The sequence below is a fragment of the Brassica napus genome, chromosome A5 (assembly GCF_020379485.1).
Source record: "Brassica napus cultivar Da-Ae chromosome A5, Da-Ae, whole genome shotgun sequence".
NCBI lineage: Eukaryota > Viridiplantae > Streptophyta > Magnoliopsida > Brassicales > Brassicaceae > Brassica > Brassica napus.
In genome coordinates this window covers 18,121,142-18,148,932 of record NC_063438.1, presented here as the reverse complement: position 1 = coordinate 18,148,932, position 27,791 = coordinate 18,121,142, and the positions used below count along the sequence as shown (strand labels likewise).

At 36.9% G+C, this 27,791-nt stretch overlaps 3 protein-coding genes and 2 pseudogenes across 3 annotated transcripts; 1 reads left to right on the top strand and 4 right to left on the bottom strand.

The window, feature by feature from the left end:
- Positions 1-415: 415 nt before the first annotated feature.
- LOC106445608 (pre-mRNA-splicing factor ATP-dependent RNA helicase DEAH1) lies at positions 416-7,768 on the bottom strand. The gene is given in 29 exon segments (XM_048779197.1): positions 416-659; positions 741-813; positions 921-983; positions 1,084-1,184; positions 1,260-1,383; positions 1,475-1,537; positions 1,617-2,578; positions 2,581-2,656; positions 2,740-2,806; positions 2,891-3,006; positions 3,110-3,196; positions 3,483-3,572; positions 3,911-3,979; positions 4,165-4,233; positions 4,315-4,372; positions 4,516-4,570; positions 4,683-4,750; positions 4,875-4,957; positions 5,057-5,120; positions 5,340-5,411; positions 5,501-5,560; positions 5,822-5,876; positions 5,998-6,031; positions 6,346-6,432; positions 6,557-6,625; positions 6,730-6,927; positions 7,079-7,209; positions 7,309-7,410; positions 7,596-7,768. Coding segments are annotated over 28 exon segments (3,138 nt in total). The 5' UTR covers positions 7,406-7,410; positions 7,596-7,768; the 3' UTR covers positions 416-612.
- Positions 7,769-7,856: 88 nt separating this feature from the next.
- LOC106445607 (protein ABCI7, chloroplastic) lies at positions 7,857-9,862 on the bottom strand. Its single transcript, XM_013887188.3, has 2 exons — positions 8,936-9,862; positions 7,857-8,586 (listed from the first exon to the last, which is right to left on the bottom strand). Exons 1-2 carry the CDS (start codon positions 9,794-9,796, stop codon positions 8,032-8,034), a joined length of 1,416 nt encoding a protein of 471 aa, XP_013742642.2. The 5' UTR covers positions 9,797-9,862; the 3' UTR covers positions 7,857-8,031.
- Positions 9,863-11,012: 1,150 nt separating this feature from the next.
- On the bottom strand, positions 11,013-11,789 carry LOC125608640. The gene has a single exon (XM_048779073.1). The coding sequence runs from the start codon at positions 11,787-11,789 to the stop codon at positions 11,013-11,015; it is 777 nt and encodes a 258-aa protein (XP_048635030.1).
- Positions 11,790-16,571: 4,782 nt separating this feature from the next.
- LOC125608733 lies at positions 16,572-17,799 on the top strand (annotated as a pseudogene).
- A 227-nt stretch (positions 17,800-18,026) lies between these two features.
- LOC125608639 lies at positions 18,027-26,065 on the bottom strand (annotated as a pseudogene).
- Positions 26,066-27,791: the final 1,726 nt, after the last annotated feature.

Genomic DNA, 27,791 nt, shown 5'->3' with positions numbered 1-27,791 from the left:
GAACTTAGTGGGCTATTTAATATAAATATATATCGCTGTCTGAAGAATATAATCGATCATACATATGTCTTAGTGACCGCAACAAGTGGCGGGCCAGCCGCACTGTAAGATTTGAGGCCTCAGTAGAGGGGATACGTGGACAAAGCTGGCCCGTGTGACATCTCTATTACTAGTTATCCGTACCAGTAGGATTCAAAGAGAAGACCCAGATTTTTCATATCAGGTGATGCGTCGACGCATTTCCTGAATCTTAATATACGTCTGTGCGACAGTGCAAATAAGACTCGTATTAGCAGCAAATAGGGAATGAAAAAGAGAGCCCGATGAACTGCAAAATAGGGTAGATGACCAGTGTTTGCTTTATATGATAAATTAGGTAGAGAATTGTATCACGTGTTTTGAGATGCCAAGAAAGAGTTAGTGAAGGTTGTTCAAAAAAAAAAGAAAAAGAAAGAGTTAGTGAAGATCAAGTGGTCACTGATTTGGACTATTCATAAACATTGTTATTATTTTCTAACACCAAAAAGAAGTTAAATGTAGTGGTAAAGAAAGCTCTTCTAGCAATCTGCCAAAGTTTTCTATACACCCACATCTGTTTCCACTCTTGACTTCTTAGATCGCAGCTTTACCAGCTCCTTTGGGCATTTTCTTTGATGCATCTGAAATTTTATTTTAACATGGGTTTTGTCGTTAGATTCAATTCTACAAACAACTACAGAGAAATATAAAAAGGTTTTTACCATCTTCAACGTCCTTGCGCTGGTAGTAGTGAGGAGCTAACTCAATCAACCACTCTGGTTTCAACTCCGTTACCTGCAATTTTGGGAGTATTAATTATACAAACAAATGAACCCGAAACAATTGAAAACAAAGATCCAATTATATGATTAAACCCATCAATCATGAAACATAAGAATTACCTGTCGCATATATTCCTTGGAGGTGAGCACTAGTTCATGATATACAACCCATCTTGGCAACACCTACAATAAGCATTGAGAAGAACTCATCAATATTCAAGATTCTAGATTCTATCAGTACTCGTATATTTTTTTGGTTCATATATAGTGAGAATTAATTGACCTGAGATAAGCCTGAATTGGGATGTATGTGCACTGTCTGAGGATGCTTCACAGTTCGATATGATCCATTCTTCTGCAGCTTCGCAGTGTGCGGGAAGAAACCTGATCAAGGGGATTTTTAGCAGAGGTATATTACAATACATTTTAAAATCAACAGAAAAACGAAAGTGAGAGTACCAGCTACAATGGACTTTCTAACTGAATCCAATTCGTTCATGTTTGAGCTGATTTCTATCTCCACTCTCTCGAGAAGTCCTTCCAACTGGTCACGGATATCTCTGGCTCTTTTCATGCTCCGTACCTGAACATATATGCATGCAACCCAAAACAGATTTCAAACGGATTCACATGTAATCCGATGCAATGATAAGCATAGAGAGAGAGCACGGTACCTGAATGTAGTTCTCATAGCACCACTGTGTAGAGTAGTTTGTTTCCTTCCATGAGCTGTAAACCTTCACAAAGCAACAACAAAAACGATAAACATACAAAGATAATGGAAGGAAAAGAGGAGAGAAAGAGAAGGTTCAGAACCTTTAGCAAAGCAATATGGTCACCGACATTTCCAGTGTGAAAATTCATTCTTGCATTGTCAGCGTGAACCTGTTTGTCCTTGGGACGGTAGAAGATAGACCCTCCAACTGACAACATAGCAGCAATTGATATTATCTCATCTGAGCACTTGTACTTGTCAGAAACAACAATCATCTTCGATAACATCGGATCAAGGGGAAACTCTGCCATCCTTCTACCAGCTTTAGTCAATTCACCGAGCTTATTTAGAGCACCTAGAGCGAAGAGAAGCTCTAAAGCCTTCACAAGTGCTTCAGCAGGTGGAGGGTCCATAAAATCAAAGTTTATGAGATCATGAATTCCAAGACTCTTTAAAGCAAGTACCACACTTGCAAGATTCGTCCTCTGTACTTCTGGCACCGTGTTTTCCTCCAAGTCGTTGTTGTAATTAAACGCTGTGTACAGACGGTAACACTTCCCTGCGCTTGTTCTTCCAGCTCGACCAGCACGTTGAGTTGCTGAAGCCTTGGAGATAGGAGTAATCAGCAAAGACTCCATCCCTGTTCTCGGGTTATATGATTTCATCTTGCTAAATCCAGGATCAACAACATACTTTATACCATCAATCGTCAATGATGTTTCAGCAATGTTTGTCGCTAGGACTACTTTCCGTGCACCTTCTGGAGTTGGCTCAAATATCTTCGCTTGGAGTTCGCTTGGAAGGTTTGCGTAAATCGGGCATATGATTAATTCACGGATCTTTGTACCCAAACCTCTTATCCTTTGCTTCAAGATTTCTTCTGCGGTTTCAATTTCCTCTTGACCAGTTAAGAAGACCAATATATCTCCAAGCGGCTCCCTCACATGGATAGTAAGCACAGTAACTATTGCTGCGTCCATGTAATCAGCTTCAGGTGCACTTGTAAAGTTAATTTCAACTGGATACCTTCTCCCTGGAAAACTAAAAATCGGCGCTGTATCAAATAATCAGAAAACTTTTCTGCATCCATTGTTGCACTAGATATCAACAACTTCAAATCTGGTCGAAACCGCGCTATATCCTGTCATATAAAGGAATAGCCCAATCAGAATTTATTCAAGGATCTATCTAACCATGATTGCATAAGCAAGAAGATCCACTTGCCTTAACTAATCCAAACAGTATATCGGTTGACAAGGTTCTTTCGTGCGCCTCGTCTACAATAACGACACTGAAAGGTTTTGCAATCAGTAAGCAAAAACGTTTATTTTTCAAAAGTAATTTTTAGAATTGTGAAAGAAAGAATGCCCATTACCTGTAGCTGGCCAGATCTGGTTCCCCAAGCAGCTCACGCAAAAGCATTCCATCAGTCATATACTTCAGAACAGTTTTATCTGAAGTACAATCCTCAAATCGAATGGAATAGCCAACCTGTGACAAGCACCAACCACATTTTAGATTCAAAGATTGAACCCACAGTTGTGTAACGATCAACTTACAAGCAGGCAGCCAAAGGGGGAAAAAGCAAGCATACCTCATGTCCAAGTTTGACACCCATCTCTTGAGCAACACGGGCAGCAACACTCATAGCTGCAACTCTTCGGGGCTGTGTACAACCAACCTGAAACATAATAGGAAATCATTATGGTTCTTTACTTGAGAAAGTAGCTACTTTGCCAGCCGCTCTATACTTTTGAACCTACTCAACCACAAGGTCATAAACAAAACTAGATCTTTTATAAGGAATCGAACAACTTCGAAGTAAGTTCATTCTCAACAAGCTAACAGCTGTCAACTAAGGACTAACAAGCCATTTTATTAACGAATTTTACATTAACAGTTCACTTTGAAGGAATTATGAGTGTTTAACTATATGCTACAATTACGGGTAAGGAGTAGGTTTGTACCTTTCCGCGCTTTGTGTAACCAGCTTCATGGAGATATTGTGGTATTTGTGTTGTCTTTCCTGAACCAGTGTCTCCCACAATGACAAGAACCTAAAAAATTTAAAGAGGTTGAAAGAAGGTTTCAAATTTCAGTTACATGTAGCAGAGGAAACCATAACAAAACAAAATATTAAAAAAAGTTATGCACAATTTAACAACAAAAATTTCAATCCACATTTTCCGTTGTACACGACACTGAAATTTGATGCTTGCTATAGTTTATAAGTGTTTTGTTCTCTATTGATCTTGTTTCACTTTCAATAGGGATTGTTAAAATGAGCTTCTCGTAAAAACTGTTATTCGATGTCTTAAAAACTGTAAACATGTTCATTTAAAATCTAGTGTCGCAGTATGTAAACCGACGGCAAAGACATGAGAGCTAGTATCACCTGATGCTCTTCCACGGCCTGAAGCAACTGCTCACGATACCCGTAAATTGGCAGACTTTTTCTGACCTCCTGAATCACAAATAAACAGATGCTAGAACATGTCAGGATAAGTTTTTTTTCTTTTGCTACGGATATTAATTCAAAGATAACAAACAATCTGAACTTATTCCGAACTGCATCTTAAAAAGAAGATTTGGTTGGTCGAGTTTGAGAAAACAGAGTCAATCGGAAGAAAAAACAGAAAAGTATAGCACCTGAAGTTCTTCTAAAGCTGTTTTTTCAGCCGCATCTTGAGCTTCTTTAGGATGCATATCATCTTCATACTGCATGGCAAAAACAAAAAGTAAGCTACAAGTCCCATATGCCAGGTCTCATCAGGTTTAACAGATATTCATAGGTAATACATTTTCACCAGCCATCACAGATTCCTTTATAAAATTTATTTGGTCCTCGAACACAAACCTACAAAAAGCAAACACTTAGAATCCACAGATCATTGGAATAATCCATGATTAGAAAGCTAACAACGAGTATCCTCAAAGGAAAAAAACAAACCCCAACGTAGCAGAGTAAGAATAAAACAACAAATATGTAACAGGTCTTACTGATAATCGTCTGAGGCTTTTTTGTTCTTTGAGCCAAATTTTAGTCTTGCTTTTCCTGCATAGAAATAACATTTAAATCAGCATAATAAACAGTGTCACTTAAATCAGTGGGAAGCAAAGACAAGACTGGTCAGCTGAAATATAGTTAAAACTTAAAACAGAATTACCAATCTGATGGTCCTCCCAAGCTTCTTGCTCTGCAAATGGATCCATCTTCTCCCTTGAATCCAGATCCCTAAACAAAAAAAGATGATTAAGAATGCTCAAAAGGGTTTTGAAAAATACTAAAGTTAGATATGGGAAGCGCATGCAGATTAGAATGTGTTCTATCTCTAGCAAAGCACTCTTTGTCAACTCACTTGTATCGTTGCACAGCAACAGCAAATCTCTTCTCCTGATCAACACCCCCCTCTTGATCATCATAAGCATCTGGAATTCTATACTGAACTCCGAGAAGGAGGAGTAAGAAGAGTATGGGTTAGATATATAGAAATTTTACAAAACCAGGAGGAAGAAGAGTCCAGCAAGATGCAAACATTACCTCCTCTACGTTATCTTCATCTTGTGTTCTTTTCTTCACCAGATCATAAAGCTCTTTCTTGTATCTATAAAAGAGAAACATGTCAACCGAAGCTCAACTAACCAAAACTAAACATACCTTGTGACATATGAATGCCACCATATAGCTTTTAGAATTGCAAGAAAAAAAAAAGAATAAATCATAACTGAAATTTCAATTTTCCTTGTCAAAACAAGCGCATTGCATCAGACAGATTTTGGCAATGGTAACAACAACACTGATGCAAGAAAGATGTAGCAGTTACCTAAACTCACGAAGCTCTGTTTCTGTGAGCTTTTCATCTGCGAAAAGATATTGTTCATCTTCTATCTCATCCCTATGGAAAAGGAGGAAAAGTAGAAACCAATTAACGGGAAGATCGCAATACTAAGAACAAAAAGGTGCAAACATTTACATGTTATGTACCTTAGTTCTTCCAGTTTCTTCTGTTCCCTCTTCCTCAAATATTCTTGTCTTGAAACTTTCCTGCATTAGAACCAACAAATGATATCAAGAGCAAGGACAGCACGAAATAGCCTTCAAAGAGATCATTTCTATCAGTATCATTAGAAAACACTTCAATGGTTATTACACGCTAATGGTTGATAGAGTCAATAATTGGTAACTAATAGTGGCAGGATTAAACATACGAGACACAGGTGATGCTTGGAAACTATACTTCATTACCTTCTATCTTTGTCAAAAAACAATCATCAAAACACATATAAGAAAGAAAAGTTTCATTACCTTAAAGAGTTTAAATCATCCTCCTCCAAAGCGTTCGCTCTTCGAAGAGCCTCCTCTGTTTTCAAATAAAAAATCCAACATGAGACAAATTGTCAGTTGAAAAGACTTATGCCTAGATTACAATGCAAAATAAAAATATAAATGTCGGTTAATGCACAAATTATGACAGAGTGTACCTTGCTCTTTCTTTGACAACTTTTGCTCCGTTAGCTGATCATTAAACAAATGAAAAGAACATGTCACTGACTTTCACATCAACAGAGTACACCGATAAGTGAGCTATGCTAACTACATGTTTCTCATTCTACCAGGGATATAATATAACATATGAATGTGTACTTTATAGCTTAATTCATTTTCCTTAAATGAATCTAGATTTGCCTGTTATGAATCACAAGAAATCTCATTCATTAAGAACTTGCACACAGTCATCGTCAACACTTAGTCCCTGGCCCGCTACAACTATATGACCTACTCGGAGCAGAAAACAGAAATCATACCAAGAATGCAATTTTGAGACATACCTTTCGTGTCCGTGCAGTATCACGATCTCTTATATGCTGCTCGAGTTCTTCTTTCTCCTTTTGGTCACGCACTCTTTCCTCTTCTGACTGTGCCAAGTGTAGAAGAACAAAGTAAACTATATTAGCACAGGTGTTATCCACTCCTGTCTATAGTAAATATCCTAGTTACTCCCTTTCTAAAGCAAAAGGCTACGGGGATTATCAGATATACCTCAGAACCATCATCCTCATCTTCAGAAACCTTTCTTCGAACGTGTCTACTGTCCTCTCTTACAGGCACCTACAACGTTGTTCACAGCTTTATCAGACGAGACGCCAGGCTAAATCTTACCATGAAGAAAGAAAAAAAGGCTGGAATTTGGCAATGGGGAAAAGAAACTACACCTCTTCATCACTGTCATCTGACTGCCCACTTTTCTTTCTAAACCTTTTCTTGCCCTTAGATGACTTCTTAGATTCAGAAGCTGAAGGTTTTTTCTCCTTAACCACTTCGTCTTCATCATCATCATCATCATCTATAAGAGCATATGTTTGTTGCTTCCTCACTAGCATTGCTGCCTCTGCTTCCCGTTGTTGGTAAAGCTGACAGTGACAGAGGAGCAGAAAAAAAAATCAAGAAAACCAACCAAAACTGCCTTTGCTTACATCCCATACACACTTCTCTCAGAAAAAGAAAAAAAAAGTAAACCGCATTTTACTTCAAAGGGAAAACAAATAGTTTAGAGGAACTCACATTCACCGCAGCAGTTTGATGAGGAACTCTAGCAAAAATCTCTTCCGCAAAGGAACGAGTATCTCCAGAAGAAGCAAATCCGTTATCCATCAACACTCCAACAAGTTCAGCTGGTGACTTCGATTGTTTAGCTGCACGAAGATAACAACAACCCCACTTGTAAATTATCAAGATAGCAGCAAAAAGAAAGTGGCTTCATAAGCTCCATAAACTGAAAGCATCAAATTTACCCTTTACAATGACATAGTTAACAAGAGTTATTTGAGAATAGCCAAGCAGCACCATCAGCTTATCCGAAACCCATGTCTTCAAATCATTGCTCGCCATTCTCACTGCATTGGGTCATAACAAAATCCACATCTTAGTTTATTTATTCAGCTTGAATTCATCAATAAACCGGATACAGCAATCTCTAGATTTATAAGAACAAAGATTCATCCTAACGATCGAGCTAGCGTGATAAGTTACAAACCCTAGATTTCTGTAACTAACGTCCGGGTTAGAAACCGAAGCTTACAGAGTGAGAAGACACAGAGATATAAAGGATGACAGTTTTTGCGTAGGCGCGAGAGTAAACGGCGGAATCTATCGAAGTGAGAAGAGTATGCGGTGAGCGTCTCCGACGTCGATGGAGGCTATAGAGATGGAGGAAAGGGAGGCCGCATAAATATCAAAAGTGTTTGTTGTTTTTATCAGATTTTAAATAAAAAGCGTGTAGTTTTTACCTAAATCTCAAATATCGTCGTTTAATTATGCAGTTTTATTGTAATTGACGATATTGAAAAAAACTGCACGCTGTTAAATTCACATAGACGCCAACTGTATGTTGTTTTCTCTTGAATGGGCCAAAACCGAAAAAGATGGGCCTCACATAGTAATGAACATACATATATGAATCGCAGGAATGACGCGTGAAGACCACGCGATAGGTTTGAGGTGATCGTTTGAGTCTTTCAGAGCAAGGACTTGACGTGATTCCTAGCTTGGTCGCGTATTTCCCGATTTGGAAACTTCTCGATCACCTCTGAACCAAAAGAGGAAATGAGAGCTCTTCTTGCAGTCTCCAAGTCGATCCCACGAGCTTGGAAATAGAAGAGCTGGTCTTCTTCAAGATCGCTGATGGCAGCTCCGTGTGAGCACTTGACATCGTCTGCAATGATCTGAAGGTTCGGTTTTATGTTCACGGTGGCTCGAGGTTTCAAAAGAAGGCTTCTTGTTAGTTGTCCCGCGTCTGTCTGTTGAGCATACTTGTTGACTCGGACATTGCCATCAAACACAGCTTGGCCAGAGGAGTGAGCAACAATGCACTTGTGGAGCTGTCGGGAAGAGCCTCGAGGATGGTCTAAGACAATTCTGCTATGGAGATCAAGAGTCTGCTCGTTGACACACATATGAAACGTTGTTAACTCCGTGAGAGTATCGGGTCCGAGCTGCTGCACATGAACATTGTGCCTCCCTAATCTCCCGCCGGTACTCACTTCTACAAGCTCATATTCACTCTCTGCCTCCTACAAAAAGATCAACCACATGGAAATAATTCACTCCCCTGAACAATGCAGCATAAAAACATTCCGGCTTTGAACTCAAAGCCATACCCAAACATCCAAAAACTTTAACTAAGCGCTAAACTTTTTTTAACCAAGTAAGAGATGAGAGGCTAAAACTAAACTAAACTGATTCAATCATAAAGATTGCAACTTTTCTCACTCCAGCAGCAACAACTAAAACACTCCCCCAAAGATTCCTACTTCCCTATTCGATTGATACCAAAACATGTATTTTAGCAACAAGAAGGTGAGCAAAGATACCACTAAATGAAACTAAGCTGGTTTGTCACGAAAGAGACAAGAAGAGAACCTGTCGGACGAAAGTCCACTTGATATGAGCAGCAGCCGTAGACTCTTTCTGCAAGTAAGAATGCTTAACCTTGGCATTCTTCAAGACAACAACTTCCAAAACAGGATTGGTCCAATAAAACCCTTGTTCGTCTCTACCCACAAACTCTTCAACTATACCAACCTCTCCTCCTTCCTCTACCAGCACAAAAACCCTAGGATTCGATACCGGTAACCTTTTCGATTCCCGGTCACCGGTTTGACCAGAAAAGTACCTCAGATGAATCGAATTATCCACCTTACATCCAGCCGGAACGTAAATCACAGTCAAATCCGGGGCTCCCATGCCGTTAATCGACCAGAACAGATCACCGGAATCGAAATCTCCGATGAATTCGGAAACCCGGTTCGTGAGATCATCCGGTAGACCCGAGAAGCTCCCGAAGTAAACGCCATCAGGCAAATCCGATGGGCCAATCGTCAAATTGGAGACGAACCCGTCGATAATCACAGCGTTTGGGAAGTGGGTTTCCGTCAGATTGTCTAGAATCTCCGAGTTACGTTGCTGGGTCGAGACCGGTTCGATTTGGGAGTATCGGATGAAGGATGTGTCGGTGAATCGGAAAGGCTCGTCTCTTCGGGATGGCCATGGAGTAGATAAGATGGACTCAGCGGAAGAGTCTCGGATTCTCTGGAGAGGTAACGAAGGAGAAGAAGAAGAGAGAGAGTCTTCGAGAGATTCAGCTAACTGAAGTACGAATGGGTCGGAGAAAGAGGCTTGTGCTCGGACAGAAACAGTTGTTCTTTTGTTTGAAAACGATTTTGGTTTAGAAGATAGGTTCGGTATCAGTGACAAGCGGCTGAGAACGGTAGCAGTCGCCATCTCTTCTTCTCTCTTTTTGCAGCGATCCAACCAGTTTTCTTCACGAATGGTTTCTCTTGTTTGTTCGTTTTGTGTCTATTTTTTCAATCATTGTTTAATTTGGGCTTATTTTATAGAACCCGTTTGAAGTTTTACCGGCCCATTTCTCGTTTTGTTTCATATTATTTCCTTTTCTGAACTCGAGGGACTTTTTCACGTCTTTGCCGGTGTACATCTATCTATCTTATTAAATTAGAAATACCTTTGAAAAATGTTTAGAAATATAACATTATTTGAAAAATGTTTAGAAATATATAATACATATGATTATTTATATAATGATACGTATAAAATACAATTAATTATATGAGAACTTTTATGATGATACGTATAAAATACATTAATTATCTGATGACACATATATGATATATAAGAGTAACATGAAAAGTAAATAGCAACATATTTTTGATAAAAAATAATATATGGAATATTATATTTTACTTATAAGAAAAACAAAATAACATTTAATAGAAAATATATAACACTGCCTGCTTACAACAAATATATATATTTATATAAAAGATAAAGTAAACATCCGTGCGTGTGCACGGGTAAAAATCTAGTAACTATTGAAATTGGAATGTATAGTTTACAATAATCCAAATGAAAAAAAAAAGGCGGAATACTTGGATATTCCCGCAAACAAAACCACGAGAAACAAAATTTTCTGAAAAAAAAACAATTTGCAACTAAACTGTAAAATAAAAACTTCTCCAATCAAGTAACAATAAAAACTACTTAAACTATTATTTTAACCAAAACCAGTAAAAGTCATTGAAAGGAATTAAACAAATACAGTCAGACCGAAAAAATTAGAGAGCAAAGCTGAATTTCCTTTTTTTTTTAATTTGGTATTTATGGAAAAAAAAAATTTGTAAAACAAGGACGCTAGAGACGATACTAACAAGAGCATTCTCGACTCAAAAAAACGAAGAACCCTTACTGAAACTCGAATTAAAAAAAATGGAGGTGTTCAAGGATGTTCTTGTAGAAGAAGAACTGGATCCAGGTTCAATCCAAAATTGGCTTTCTTTCTTTTTTGAATTGAATGTTAAATTGAATTCAAAAAAGAAAATATCCTTTTTACATCAGTGTGTGACATTTCTTAACTTCATATATAAAGTGAATTCTACTCCCTTTCCCCAAAAATAAACTCAACCAAATGGAATAAAACTTCCTATCTTGTCATAAACCAATACTGCATCCCCCTCCCAATTTGGCTGTCACCCTTCCTCAGCACCAATGTGAGTTTATTTCTCATGTTTTTATCGAGAATCTTAATCAGGAGAGCTGCAGGGGCTCCTGTCTCTCCATGTCTTCTACGGTTACGTTCTCTCCAGATCATATACACTGTTGCTTGGAACATATACTTAATGAGAAATATCTGCATCTTATCTCTTGTCAAATCCCTCATAATTCCAAGCATTTCCTCCCATCTCACCGTGTATTTATCCATCAAGATATCCTTCATCAGAACTTCCCATACCTGAGCAGAGAACTCACATTCAAAAAAGAGATGCTCAAGAGTTTCCAGAGATTCATTGCATAGAACACACGCAACATTTGGATTCCCATTCCAATGTCTCATTCGATCACCCGTTGCGAGCCTCCCCTTCAACGCCGTCCAAAGAATGAAAGAAAACTTTGGTGTTGAGTACTTGAACCACACTGCATTATACCAATGGCATAGTTGATGTTTCTCTCTTATAAACTCCCAAGTTTCCTTTGATGAGAAGACCTTCTTACCTTGTCCTTTCCCATTTAGCCGTAAAGAAACATCCTCTTCATCAACTCTGTTTCTTCTACTCTTCTCTATCTCATCTTCCACATTGTTTAGAATTACTACACGGTGAGATCTTCTTCTATGCAACCAACTCTCCTCCACTGTCGCATTAATTAAAATACCTATATCTATGCGACTACCATCACTCAGAATATCCTTCAAGCAACCCATATTGGACCATCTCTCAAACCAAAACGATGCCTTCCTTCCATTTTTAACTTCAACCTTATACATTCTCTTCGCAATCTCCCTGCATTTTAAAATCTTTTTCTACATCCAAGAGCTTGTCTGTGTATTCTCCTTAACCATCCAAAAGGAGCTTTTCCTGATCAGATAAATCCTAACCCAATTTACCCACAGCGAATTTGAGGAGAGGATTCTCCATATTAACTTTAAATAGCTCACAGTATTCACTTCTTTCAGCCTTCTTATACCCAAACCCCCTTCTTGCTTCGTACTACAAATATTAGCCCACAACACTTTAGCTTTTCTATTGTTCAGCTCCGGCCATGACCAAAGAAAAGCAGAGCATAACCTCTCAATCTCCTTTAAGCAACCACTAGGAAGCCTAAATGCGGCCATCCAGAAATTCGCCAAGCTTGTGATTACTGATCTGATCAGTTGTAGCCTACCCGCATAAGAGAGGAATCTGCAAGTTCAAGATCCAATTATCTTCCTTCTCAATCAATGGCATGTAATCTAGAACCGTCATGTTCTTAGTTAAAAGAGGAAGGCCTAGGTAGCGTACCGGAAGTTTACCTGATTCAAATAGGAAATGATTGAGGATTTCTTCTTGCTTTTGAGCGGTCACACCAGCCAAGAACAATGTAGACTTCTCCATGCTTATTTTAAGCCCCGGCATCTTATCAAATGCATCAAAGACTCTCAATATCTCCTCAACTGATCGTTTAGTGCCATCCGCAAATATCATCAGGTCATCTACAAAACATATATGAGTCAAATCTATGTTTTTACACTTCGGATGGAAGCTTATCTTCCCTTTTCTTGCTGCTTCATCTATCATCCTTGACAAAACATTCATACACACCACAAATAGATAAGGAGAGAGCAAACATCCCTGACGAAGCCCCCCTTTTACTTTGAAAATAACCCGCAAGCTTACCGTTAACTTGAACTGAGAACGAGGCTGTGGTAATACATAGAGAGATCCAGTGAATAAATCTCTCCGGCAATCGAAGAGCTTTCAACGTGTTGATGAGAGAAACGACCATTGCACCGAGTCGAAAGCCTTGGATATGTCTATCTTCATAGCACAACGAGGTGAGATTGTTTCTTTGTGGTAATCCTTGACTAACTCCATAGATAACAATACATTTTCCATAAGCAACATCTCCTTGATGAACGCAGACTGGTTCCAAGTAATACACTTCGGAAGAATACTCTTTAGCATGTTTGCCAAGATCTTTGATATCAGTTTGTACAGAATATTGCAGCAAGATTTAGGCCTATAGTCTTTCATTACTTTTGCTTCCTGCTTCTTCGGTACCAGAGAATGGTGGAGTTAAGCCCTTTTGGTAAGAAACCCTTTATGAAAAAAGACTGCACCGCTACCGTAATGTCCTCTCCAACCACTTCCCAAGCCTCTTTGAAAAATTCCATAGTATAACCATCAGGACCCGGAGCTTTACTTTCTGGCATCTTTGAATAGGACACTACTTTTAATCTCCTCCCTTGAAACATCCTTCATCAATCTCTCACAATCCGAACTACTGCATTGGAACCCCACCAATTCTTTGAGTCTATCCACTGTCGAACCCTCAAACTCTTGCGGCTGCACAGACATAAATGTTTCAAAGAAAGATACAGCTTCTACCTTAATTTCCTCCTTAGTTTGCACTAGTCTTCCATCAGAACATTGAATCTCATGAATGGTGTTCCTGATCTCTCTTATTTTTGCTGCATTGTGGAAAACTCTATTATTCCCATCACCCACATTCAACCAGAACAGCTTCGCCTTCTGTTTCAACACCTCTTCCTCCAAAACAGCCAGTCTCTGCCATATCTCATATGCTTTACCCTCCTCCTTAATGTTGTCTCTCCTCAGATTATCTAGTGTCTCCCTTTGCTTCAAACATAGGACCTCATATGCTTCTTTTGTCCTTCTAAATAGATCACCCAACTTTAGTTTGCTCAAAGCTCTCAGCGGCTGTTTCAGGGACTTTAATCGTTTTGTTAGACGGAACATTGCTGAAGTTGAATGAAATAAAGCCTCTTGATCTCTCCAAAATTCTTTAATAAGAGGAAGAAACTCCGACATCTTGGCTATTGTATTTGTGAACTTAAAAGGCTTCCTCCTCCTCTCCTCATCCTTCTCAAAATGAAATCTGCAACGAAGATGGTCAGAGCAACCTCCCGCTTCAAATACACAGTAAGCTTTCACTCCATTTACCCAATCTTCATTTATCAAAACTCTATCCAGTTTCTTACAAATCAATCCCTCTTCTCTCTTATTACACCATGTAAATAGCGGACCTTGAAATCCCATGTCCATTAATCTGCAGTGATTTGCCACATCTTGGAACTCTCTCATCCCGGTAGGAATTCTAGCTAAGTTATCAAAACTCGAGTGCTCACTGCCTTCCAATATCTCATTAAAATCACCCATCTCTTATTTTTAAACATTAGCGCCTCATAGTGACACCTAATGTCCTCCCACAAACCCCTTCTCTCCTCCACCGTATTCATGGCATAAACAATTGAACACAAAAACTCTTCTGACTCCCCCGTAACAACACTGAACAAGTAATAAGCTGCTTACTCTTGTAGACCGGAGTTAACCTCACTGACTGCTGCCAAACCACCCATAATCTCTCTAGATTGTTATGTTCATAATTTGCCATAAACTCCCAATCCTGAAAAACACTCGATACAATCTTCATAGCTTTACTTTCCCTCACCCTTGTTTCCATCAGACATTCAAAAAGAAAATTATTTTTCCCCACCCAGCTTCGAACCACTTCATGTTTAGTTGTTTTGTTGAAGCCTCTCACATTCCAAAAGAAACCTCCCATCAGAGATTTTTGGTGGAATTCCTTTCTGAAACTACTTTATGATTAGTCTTAGATCTCCTAGGAAGAGTCTTCCTAGCTCTTCCCCTCTTATTCTCCTTCAGTTTCTCTTCAATACTTTCCTCAATCCTCCTTTGATATAGATCCTCTACTTCCTCCATCTCTTCTTCTTCTATTTCTTCTAACTCATCCTTATCTATTTCAATACCATCATCCGCATTACTCAGAGCTTCATATCTTGAAGGAGTAGTTATGATCACTTGATTGAGATCTTGTGATTTTGGACTCCTTCCTGCTTTCTCCATAGATACTTCTCTCCATTCATTTCTCGAACTCTCAGCAACCTTCTTTATACCCACTTCGCTTTTATTCACTTTATTCCTTTCCTCCACTTCAACGTTTTTAGTACTTTCCATATCAACTACCTCATTACTTTCCTTCTCCTGAACTCCTAGCTCTTTATTACTATGCTTCAACTCTCTGATATCACAGTGTTCACTATAGTAACTTCTGCCCTTTTCTCCTTACAAAATGTTTTATAGTGACCCCATCTACCACAATTGATACACTTTGGCGGCAACCACGGATATTTAAACGGAACTGTTGTATCTTTCCCCTGAATAGTGTAGTTGATCTTCTCCGGTAGCTCTTTAGTTAGATCTGCCATGACAAATACCTTTGCTACTTCAAAATTCATGCAAGCTAAGGTCTCTGGGTGTAAATGATCAGGAACTCCAGTTGCACTTGTGATAAAACTCAGACCCTCCCAGGAATACATACTCATAGGAACATTTGAAACATGAACCCAAAGAGGAATGAGACCCGCCTTTGATACATCTTCATCCGGAGACCAGAGCGATACCACCATCGGAACCCCGCGATATTCCACATTCCACGCCTTACAACCTTGTTTTTGATCTTCTCATTTGGAACTCTGATTCTCATCGTATGAGCATCCATTTCATATACATCTTCATCCGGAGACCAGAGCGATACCACCATCGGAACCCCGCGATATTCCACATTCCACGCCTTACAACCTTGTTTCTGATCTTCTCATTTGGAACTCTGATTCTCATCGTATGAGCATCCATTTCATATACATCCAACTTCTGACTTTTTTTCCCCAAAAGCCCAGATCTTATACACTATCATGTGCACCTTTGCGACGTGAGGAGCTGTTTCCAGGAACCTCGCAATCACAAAATCTTCCCACAATGGACTCGCCTTATCAATTACTTTCGTTGAAACCTCCACAGATTTCTTTCCTTCAGACTCCGAAATTTCGAATTCGTATTTCTTCAACACTTTCTTCCCCTTCGCTGCTGTAACCCAGGAACCCTTCGCTGGACTGATCGGAGGTGGACGATCCATCGGAATCCCCTCCGGATCCTTCTCTACCGCCATCGAAAGCAGGGGAGATCGAGAACCTTCAATCGCCTTTTTTGTCGCCAAAATCACCTTATCGAAACGGTACGTTTCCGACAATTTGTATCACATTCCACAATTGTTCTTAATTTTTGTAGGTGAATAGCTTTGTTTTACAAATAATTTCTGAACGTTTTGACAATTCTTTGGTAGGTCGAACGATTAAACATCCAGCTGACAAGGTTACACAACAAGGAAACAAGATCGAAAATGGAACTCGGCGGTCTTATTTATCCATTAAAGTGAAGAAACATCTCTCAGCTCTTGGTTGGGTCTTCTCTTACGCTTTTAATGGTAAGAAACGGGAGATGCGCTACAAATCTACCGACGGAAAGTGGTTCCACTCTCTAGATGATGCTTGTCTAAGTGGTGTCGATGAAGATATCCCTAGACGACGACGACAACAACAACAAATAGTTCCCAAATCTAACTTGCCTTGCTGTCCAAGAAATTTGTTGTGTTAAACAAAAAATAGAAGATGAAGAGAGTGAAGGATTGTTACAACACGACTGCATTTCACAAAGAGAAGACTTGTTCCTTCAAAATCGTACTCAACATTGATGTGTCAAATCAGCAACAAAAAAAGAGAAGGAATACGACGATGGCTGGATTTGATAGCTCGGCTCCGGATGAAGATAAGAGTGAGATAAGGGCGAGGAGAGGGAAGTCGCTGAACAAAGTCTTGCAAGTGATGGAGAAGAAGAACAAGAAGTGTGAAAAAAGAGTATGTGAGATTCTGGAGGAAAGACTGTGGTCCGGAGATGAACTATGATGTGTGTTGCTTCTGTCACCGTGATGGAGAGTTGCTTCTATGCGACGGTTGTCCATCAGCATTTCACTATACTTGCCTCAGATTATCGAGTCTTCCCAAGGAAAAGCTATGGTTCTGTTCTTGTTGCTGCTGTGATGTATGTGGATCAATAGAGACATCAGGAAACAGCAAGTTGATGACTTGTGAGCAGTGCCAAAGAAGGTTCCATCTCAAGTGTTTAAAGCAAGATCCCTGTCTTGTTTCATACAAAGGCTGGTTCTGTAGTCGTCAATGCAGCAGAGTCTTTTCTGTGCTTCAGAGTCTCGTTGGACGTAAAATTGCAGTTAGCAACAGGGGGATTTGGTTTGGACACTGATGAGAGCTCCAAATGAGGATGAGCATTATGATAATGAACAGGTCTCAAAGCTAGGTTCTGCTGTTAAGATACTTCACCAAGGGTTTGAGCCTACAAAAGGTCCTCTCTCCGGGAGAGACCTTGTTGAGGAACTTATATTCAAGAAAGACGGTGTAGGCGTTGGTCGAGGGTTCTACACGGTTATGATCGAGAAGAACAACAAACCAACCACGGTGGCTGCTGTGAGAGTTGAAAAGGATGTAGCTGAGATCCCTTTGGTGGCGACAGTCTGATTACAGGAGACGCGGGATGTGTAGAGTGCTAATGGATGAGCTGAGAAGCAAATGTCTAGAATGGGAGTCTGCATATTGGTATTACCGGCTGCTGCAGACGTTGTGACCACTTGGACTCATCGGTTTGGGTTCTCAGTAACGGAAAAGTGGGAGAGGTTGGAGCTTGTGAAACATGGGATGCTTCATTTTGCTGGTACTGTCATGTGCCATAAGTCTCTGATGGAGAGAGGACATTCAGGAGAGTCGAGCCTCACAGAACAGGAGTGGAATAAGTCATTTTATTACACTTTTCTAACACATGTTAGGTCTCAAAAGTATGTGTAATCAATGTTGTATATCTACTAATTGCATAAATAAAGATAAATCTTTATCAAGATTAGTTTAAAGAAGTTTCCATCACAATTGCAATTGTGTGTACAATAAAGATAAACTCAAGTCTAAAAGGCTTTGAGCAAGATGCTAAGCATTTACTTTTTTGTATTTCTAAAGTAAAACCTGAAGTTGTGATGATCTCTTTAAAACCAAAAAGAGAAGTTAACTCGTTTTCTTTTTTCACGAGGTTGCTCCAAAGATATGGATTCGCTGCTGAACCAAACTTCTGCAGCATGGGCAAGTGACTTTGTTTCCACCATTGTTGTTGCCCGAGAATAAACTATCGCTGCAACTACCACACACGACTTGATGCGCACGCGGAAGAAACACAACAGAGACTTCATCTTTCATACAGATTATGCATTCCCAGTCATTGTTTGCTTCACTCTCATAAGAACCTTCAAGCTTATCTTGTTCTTCAAGCAGCTTAGCAATGTTCTCTCCTTTCTCGGGTTTCTAAACGTTGTTGGGTAAGTGCCTTGATTCAGTATCTAAAGAGGCTTTGAGCCGAGAGAGCTCTTGCTCAAGTCTTTGGTGATCGTCTTTGTGTCGTTGGAAGTCTAGTTCGATTTTTAAGCGGAGAGTTTCTAGTTTTCTCTTGTTATGCCTCAGCTGCTTCTTTTGAGTGTTGTTCTTCCTCCAATTGAGCCAGAGCTTGCTCTTTTTCTTTATGTTTCTGCCCCCTTTTCTCCTGTAAATAACATAATAATCTAAATACAACAAAAAAATAATTAAATACACTAACTAGTACTAGCATATGATAAGACAATACAAGTTTTGCAACTAGATAAATGCATCAAATGAGACATTGGTAATTTAGAGTCCTAAGAAAACGATGCTTCCCACAATTTTAGAGTCAAAAAGTTGTGAGGATCTAGAGATATAAATATAATTAGAGAGAATACATGAACTAACATATCTCAATTTCCTTTTCATTCTGTGTGATCTGAGCAAAAGCATTATAAAGAGCCTTAGTCTTTTCCTTCTCAGCTATAATCTCATCCTGCAACTTCCACTTCTGCTTCTCCCACGCCAACAGCTTCTTTAAACATTTATTCTCCTTCTTTGATTCTTCAGATATTCTGATGCGCTCAATTTGAGACCTTTCCTATTTGCTCGGATTTCTGCATTTTGATTCTCAAGCGTTCTTACAATCCCATTTGAATGTGTCATACTGACAAGTAGCTTTTCTAAGAGTATTTTCCATCTTGGATATTTTTTCACGGTTAGTTCATCAACATCTAGTTTCCCCTTTGACAACAGCCAGTTCATCACTGACCTTTTGGGAAACTTGCATTGCCTTCTTCTGAGCCCAGTCTTTTCTTTCCTTTAACTTCTTCTCAAAATCCTTGACCTGCTGAACCAGTGTGACTATAAGACCATCCTAATCATCCCCACCCACTGATTCCATAGTATCATCAAGGTTCAGGTCGCGAAACTTCTCCAGCACCGAGCTAACACTCTCTTCTCTCCCACCTGAGAAATGTGGCTGCTCACAAGTCTCCACACTTACGCTATCACCACCGGTTTCAGACACAATCTGCTTCACGAAACCGAGCAGCAAAAGCTGCAACAATCCGCTTCAGAAAAGACTTCATCGACGGCGAATATTAAACCTTCTCCCAGCAATTTCAATTCAGCATTGTTCACAGAGAACCCTTTTACCAGAAAACCTAGGTCCTGCTCCACCATTCCCAAAATACCAACCTCCATGGAACCTACTCTACACAATGCTGGTGCCATGAAACCAACGAGATCTATACTACCAACTCCATCTACATTGTTAGCTTCCTAGCCTTATTCCTTGAAGTTGGAAGATCCATAGAACTCGCCCTACCATCATGAAGCTCACTCATCAACAAACACATCATCACATCACCTTTACTCACACTATGCTTAACTTGTTGCAACAATCTCAGACTGATCCTCACTACCATTCAAATACGATAACAGGTCATTCACAATATTCGACACAACATCAGAATCACCATAACAGTGACCAACTCAACAAGCTTCGTAACAGAGAAGCTGTATAAAGCCTCCAAATCACTTCAAGATGCTCCGATGAACAAACCCCCCCCCCCACGCGTTATCCCACTCGTGATTAGGGCTCCAACTGCGGCAGCGACAACATGGTTCTGGGTTCGACTCGGATGGTAAATTAGGTTTTTGAGGCTCGACTCAACGATGGATTTCGAGAGAGTGATTCTGTCGAGTAAACAAGATGGTCGAGGTGGGATTTGAAAGCGGCACGGATCTTACAATTACTTGCTTCTCCCTCAAAGAATAACTCATTTTGAAGACTCCTACACATAAGAGATTGAATACACAAAGATGATGTTCTTAACAAAGATGCGAACTGATTGTCAGGAAACGGGATGAGATAATGAGCGGAGATTCGAGGATGGAGACACATAACTTACTGATTGGAGATGGATAGGTTGAGAAGATGAGAGTAGGCCTGGGCATAAAATCCGAACCCGAACCAAAAAATCTGATCCCTTATGTGTTATTAACCAAACCGAAAAATCTGATCCGTATGTGTTATTAACCAAACCCGAACGGATAACCCGAAACATACGAAATTAATAGTCAATATAAATATTTTGAAATATATGTAAGTGTTTGTGGTGATATGATATATAAAAATAAATATTAAAATTTTAATTAATGCTCTAAGTATACAACTAGTTATAAATAAGTACTTTATAATTTGCTCATTGAAAGAACAAGTCTATTCTCTATAAGGTAATGCATATTGTTTACAAATGATGTTTGTTTTCATGTTTGATTTAACATTTATTGTTATTTTATCAATTTTATGTGTGATAGATTAATTTTTATTTAATTTAGAGGTTTTTCTTTATGCTTTTTTTTTCCTTTGGTTATATCAGAACCGAACCAATATCATCCGAATCCAAACGGTATATGGTTACTTTGCGGATTTTAGGATGCAATACAATTTTGAACCGAACCCGAAGTGTTATTATCCGAACCCGACATGTACTAATAAAATTTTAGTATAGGACTTAGGAGCGTAAACCTGAAAACTTGAAAATCTAAAAAATCTGATTCGAACCCGAATGGGTACACAAACGTCCAAGCCTAGCCTAGATGAGAATGAGAGGGAGAAAGGCTAAAAATTTTACGCGGAGAGAAGCTTTGTTTGGTTTCTACACTTTTGAGAGGTGCCCCAGAATATATGAGTTGTTTACATAGAAGGTTACTTTTTCAGGTTTGTTTGCATCTTTACCTACTTTGCAACTGAAGAGTACTTTTTCCCTTACTTTATTTTTTCCTCTCCCCAAATAACCCTTCGCTTGAACAAGATGTCTTTCATGGTTAAGATAAAATGGTTGAAATAACTAGCTTTTAGAGGTATTGTGGTTAAGCAAAATCATCCCCTAAACCACCACCGTCAGTGAACCGACTGTAACCGCCGCCGCCGTGAGTGGTCATGGTTATAGGTTTTTGCACATTTTTGGTTATGGTCAAAGCTGGTGTGGTCACTCCGGCGACTTCTCTGTCTAACAGCACCAGTCCTGCGTGACCACGTCTTGTCTCGTCCTCCATCATCATGCTTTTCTGCTCCTCCTTCACGGTCTGCCACCGACAACGAAAAGACCAATGATTCGTCACACCACGACCACAAAGCCGTCAAGCCATCACTTCGGTTATAACATCATCATTTTCCAGATCTAAAAAATAATAAATCTAAAAACAGAGGAGGAAAAGACAAGAAACAAAAGAACATTAAATCTCACAATTAATGGTTGATACTTATTATGTTTATGTTTTTTCAGTGATGAAGATGAGAAGAAAATGAATAGAAGAGAAAAAAGATGAGAGAGGAGAAGAGAAAACAGAAAATAAATAGTCTCGACAGTGATTTAATCAAATGGGACCTATTCATTCTCGTTAGAATTGAGAGGATAATTTAGGAATTTTGTAATCTGGAAGTACACCACAAACATATGCTAGAGTGCTAAGAGAAAAGTGAAAAGTATGTTAAAGTGTAATTTTTTCGAATATATTCATGGGTCTTATTCTCATTATATATGCAGAATATAATTGGCCTAAACATGCGAGACCAAACAGTAGCGTTTTTCTCTAATTTTTTCCAAAGCACAAGAATCCTTCTTTCTATATATTAATAAAAATTCATTTAACTAGATTTTGTTTATGAGTCATTCATAGCTGAAATTTTATTTTTTGGTCAAAATGGGAAGTTTAGAATTAATTATTTAATTTAATTGGTTGTTGATATTTAAATTTTCATTTATTTAATTAAAATTTTTAAAAGGAAATTAATCATATAATTACTTAATCTAATCTATGTTACCAAACAAACAATTAAAAATCTAAAGTATAGATGAATTAACATATTTTATTTATAGAAAAAAATTAAATATCATAAATTAAATTATAGAAAACTATAATATATATATAAATACGTATGATATTATAAAAAAATTATATAAATGATTTTAAATACATTTCTAATAATAGTGGATATAATAAATCATTGATTGCAGAAAAATAATTAATCTAAACCTAGTGATACTCCGTCCGTTTCAAAACGTAAGATATTTAAGAGAAGTTTTGATGTTTCAAAATATAAAATGTTTTCAATTAGGACAATTCTTTTAAATAGTCATTTTTAAGTTTTTATCACAAATATAGCTTCCAAGGAGGAAAATAACCAAAATAGCCATATTTTATTTTGAAATTTTTAGTTTTTATTTTTTATTTTTAAAAATTTTGAAACTCTATCCTCAAAACTCCATCCCTTAGTTATAAACTCTAACTCTAGATTAGTTAACTCTAGGATATAAATGTATTTTTACCCTTTAATAAAACTTTTTTGGTCATTTTCTTCCTTGAAGACTATTTTTATGAAAATAAACTAAAAATAGTTATTATAGGAAATTTTTCTTTCAATAATCTAGGTAACTTTTAACTTTATTAAAAACTGTACAGCCAATTATATTGTGGTGTATTTTATAATTGTTTATTTTAATTTTAATATATTTTTATTGATATTTTCTAGGTAAAAATAATTTTCTTAATATGTGAGTTTTCATCCAAAAACATCTTACATTTTAGAACATAGGGAGTATTTCTTAAACTCACTCACTATATATATTGTTTTCTGAAATGTGTCAAATGTAAAAAAAAAAAAAAGAAGTTCCAGTCATTTTTCAATGACAAATATTTATATTATAGCTGAGTTATCATTTCCAGCAATGATTAAAGTATTTGTATTTGTATAAAAAATATTAAAAGAGTATTCGTATATTTAAAAATAGAAATTATATGGTAAGTCGTTTAAAATAATATTAATCAATAAAAAAGTTTATTATAATATAAAATTGAAAATTTAAATATTATAAAATAATACTCTATTAATATAATTCATAAAAATTTGATTATAATAAAATTAGAATGATTATTTTTAATAAGAAAAATGAAAAGATACATAAATAAAAAAAATACGAGTGAAGAATAATAAATATTTTTATTGTATTCTTGGTTATTTTATATACATATAAATATATGAAACAATTATCTTACGGATTTTAAATATCCTCCTATATTTTTAAAAGAAGTCACTAAACTGATGATTCCTTACATATCGGTCATCAATGAAGTTTTGATGACTTTGATTCAGTATTTATTTTAATCAAAACAAAAAATGAAAAGTAATTCTAGAACGGATTAATACAAATTACCAAACAATCCAAGTAATGTTACAAATAATGATTTATAATGACTAATTTCATTATGGAAAGAATATATGATGTTTCATCAATGTGTTTATTTTTATCAATTAATTATTTATAATTATATAAATAAATTAATATTTTTTATAGAAATAAATATATGAGAAATTTCTTGAAATATAAAAAAATATCACTTTTCAATAGTACATCTAATGAAAAATATCATAACATTTAGGTTTATGGTTTAGTGATTATTATTTAGGTTTTTGTATTTAGGGAGTGGGGTTAGTTTATAAATTTCTATAAATAATTATTAAACATTTATAAATGATTTTGGAGAGATGATTATCATTAAAGGTAAATTTGAAAAGTGGTATCAAATTTGAGGTAAATTCCTTTATAATGAATTAGATTTGTATGTAAGGCACTTTTTATTGTTGCTAAAACTTTTATTAATTATAGTTTTGAAATCATTTATAAAGGCTTATAAATTAATTTATATAACATAAAATTGTATAAAATCATAAGAAAATTATTAAAATAAACAAATTCTATATTATTTATAATTTTCTAAATGTATATTTATAAAAAAAATTATAAAAAAGATTAGAATAATTTACTTATAATTTACTTATGATTTTATAAAATAATATATAATTGTTTCACACTTATTATTATATATCAAATAGAAAGTCATTTAAGTGATTTTGGTTATTACACTTATAGGTGAAATCTTAAAGATTGGTATATTTTTTTATGAGATTTAAGATTTTTTTAAATTTATAAATTTTAGAACAAAATAAATATTAATTCCAAAAATCAACTATCATTAACGTTTAGATTGAAGTAAATTTATAAGATCTAAAAATAAATTTTTGATTGGTGGATTGCATTATTAGGTTAGGTAATAATAGAACTGTAAACAAGGTGAACCACAAATTTTTAATAAATAATTGCTTGTAAATAGTTATAAATATATTTAGAATATTATATTTATAATAATTTATAAATTATTTAAAATAATATTACAGTTTTTATTTTATATTAAAATATATGTTATTTATGTGATATTTGGTTCCATGTACGTTCGTAGGTGAAATCTTAAAAAGTGTTGCAATTTCAATAGTTGATGATTTAAAATTTTTATTTATTTTTATTAGCACTAAAATAAAAAGTAATTATACAATCAATTATCTATAATTTTTAGATTTTAATAACTTATTAATATCTAAAATTAAAATGTAGTTGTTTTTAACCATATTCTAAACTTTTTGTATTATATTTAAAATAAATTAAAAATAATCAAACAAATCAAATAATCATAAGTAAAATAAATTAGGAAAGCCGACATTGAAGCTATAGAAGCCTCCAGCCATCGTTTTGGAGCTACACAAAAACACATTTTTCTCTCTTGAAGGCTAAATTATTTCTGTTTTTACAAATGTTAAAATAAAATAAAAAATATTTCTACAACTAATTATAATTTTGCTTCCATGCAAGAAAAATATTTTTAGTGACTTAGATTTATGTCGTTGAACTATCTCAAATCTCACAACTCTTCTAAAAATATATTATAAAGTTTTGATTATCAAACTATTTGACGTTAAAATTTTAAATTTTAATATTTCTAATTATTATTCAAAATTATAACATTAATAACATAAAATATATTTTTCGTATAATATTACTATCCGCGAAATTGTGAGCAAACACTTAGTGATTGTTTTAACAAGGAAGAGTTTGGATTTTGAACATTAATCTTTCCCATGAATGCACTATTACCAGAACATGGTATAAAATATTTTTTGTATCGACTTTTAAAGTTAACTGCACAACAAAACCCACTAATGAAATCAAACCACTCATATACCATCTTGTGATAGTATAATGACAATAATATTTGTGAACGTCAAACATATTAGATACAAAAACTCAGAGAAAATCTCTCTCTCTCTTTCTCTCTCTCTTATAAGTGCAAGATGACACCACAATAGATAATACATAAAATAAATCAAGAGACAAAATAGATACAAGCAACCAACTATGTTTTATTAGAAATCTCCTTAAATAATCTATTACAAGATATGCTTATCATCTTTACACGGCCTGTTAACACCCTAACAGCTGCTACTGAAAGATTCATAATCTACTCAAACTTGTCTCTCTATCGTCAGTACTTCAGCATCTGCTTCAGCACGACCCAAGAACACCCCTAAGGGATTTTTACTCTTCCTCTATAATAATAACCAGCGTCTTATGGAATACACACGACTCCATAACTCTGTTATAGTGATCTCCACGTTCATGAAACCCTAGTCTCCAAGGAACATGAATATGGACAACTTCCATATCAATAAGCACATTTTCCTTTTCTTGAAATGCATTTATTCTTCAAGGCATAAACTTACTCCCCAAGCTTATCTCTTGTCTTTTCTCCACGGTATAAACTTGCTCCTCAAGTTTATCCCACGCCAGCTCAGCATCTTGCATCCACATGGTCTCTACCACTATGCATGCCTCCTGGTTGACTCTCTGACACACACTGCCTCAGCAACTACTTCAACGACTACGTCAAGACATAAACCCTCAGTTTATCCTTCTCCATCTCAGCATATCTTGCATCCACATGGTAACCGACCACTCTGCATGCCTTATGTAGTAACGACTAATGCATCCAGCATCAGTGACTTCGTCGCCTAGTTAGTCACAGAAGACTATTGACATCTACAAGTTCTACTTGCATCTTCAATCTCCCCCTTTTAGCTTTGTGTGCCAATCAATTTCAATATCATTCTGGTTCAACAACCACGTTTCTTCACCTGGAAACTTTCACACTTGATATGCCATTTTCCCCCACGAGAGTTGCACTATCATCATCTTCTACAATAGATATACTTTTTTCCTCCACAAGATAAACACCATCTACATCAGGACGTCCATCACCATGCTCTTCTCCCCCACGAGATATGCACTCCTTGGACCAGAACGTCACCACTTCTCCCCCTGCTTGATTGCATACTAAGCAAAAACACAGATGCTTAGATGTCAATACAAACATCACAGACACACCCGTCTGCTTCTTCATGCGTACTGCATCAGGCACTGACGCATCCACCGAGCTACTTCGTGAACTACCTCTCGAACCACTCCTTGTCTTGGCTCCTTAGGCTTGGGCTTCTTCCCCTCTGCTGTAAATATGGTAGGCTCCTCTCACCCAGTCTTCACAGCTATCCACGCAACATCATTGATTCCTTGAACCAACAGCTTCATGTGCACCTTCCAATGACCAGACCGGCCATCCTTCAACATGATTGTCTTCTGCATAGAACAACCGTGTACATCTCCACCTTCAGGATCACACCAGTAACTTAGGTGACCTGCTCTGATACCACTTGTAAGTGCAAGATGACACCACAATAGGTAATGCAGAAAATAAATCAAGAGACAAAATAAATACAAGCAACCAACTATGCTTTATTAGAAATCTCCTTAAACAATCTATTACAAGACTTACTTATCAGCTTTACACATCCTGTTAACACCCTAACAGCTGCTACTGAAAGATTCCTAATCTACCCAAACTTGTCTCTCTGTCGTCAGTACTTCATCATCTGCTTCAGCACGATCTAAGAACACCCCTAAGGAATTTTTACCCTTCCTCTATAATAATAGCCAGTATCTTATGGAATACACATGACTCCATAACTCTTTTATAGTGATCTCCACGTTCATGAAACCCTAGTCTCCAAGAAACATGAATATGGACAACTTCCATATCAATAAGTATACTTTCCTTTTCTTGAAATGCACTTATTCCTCAAGGCATAAACTTTCTCCCCAAGTTTATCTCTTGTCTTTTCTCCACGGTATAAACTTGATCCTCAAATTTATCCCACGCCAGCTCAGCAACTTGCGTCCACATGGTCTCTACCACTCTGCATGCCTCCTGGTTCACTCTCTGACACACACTGCCTCAGCAACTACTTCAACGACTACGTCAAGACATAAACCCTCAGTTTATCCTTCTGCATCTCAGCATATCTTGCATCCACATGGTAACCCACCACTCCGCATGCCTTATGTAGTAACGACTAATGCTTCCAGCATCAGTGACTTCATTGCCTAGTTAGTCACGGAAGACTATTGACATCTACAAGTTCCACTTGCATCTTCATCTCTCTCTCTCCCTCTCTCTCTCTCTCTCTCTCTCTCTCTCTCTCTC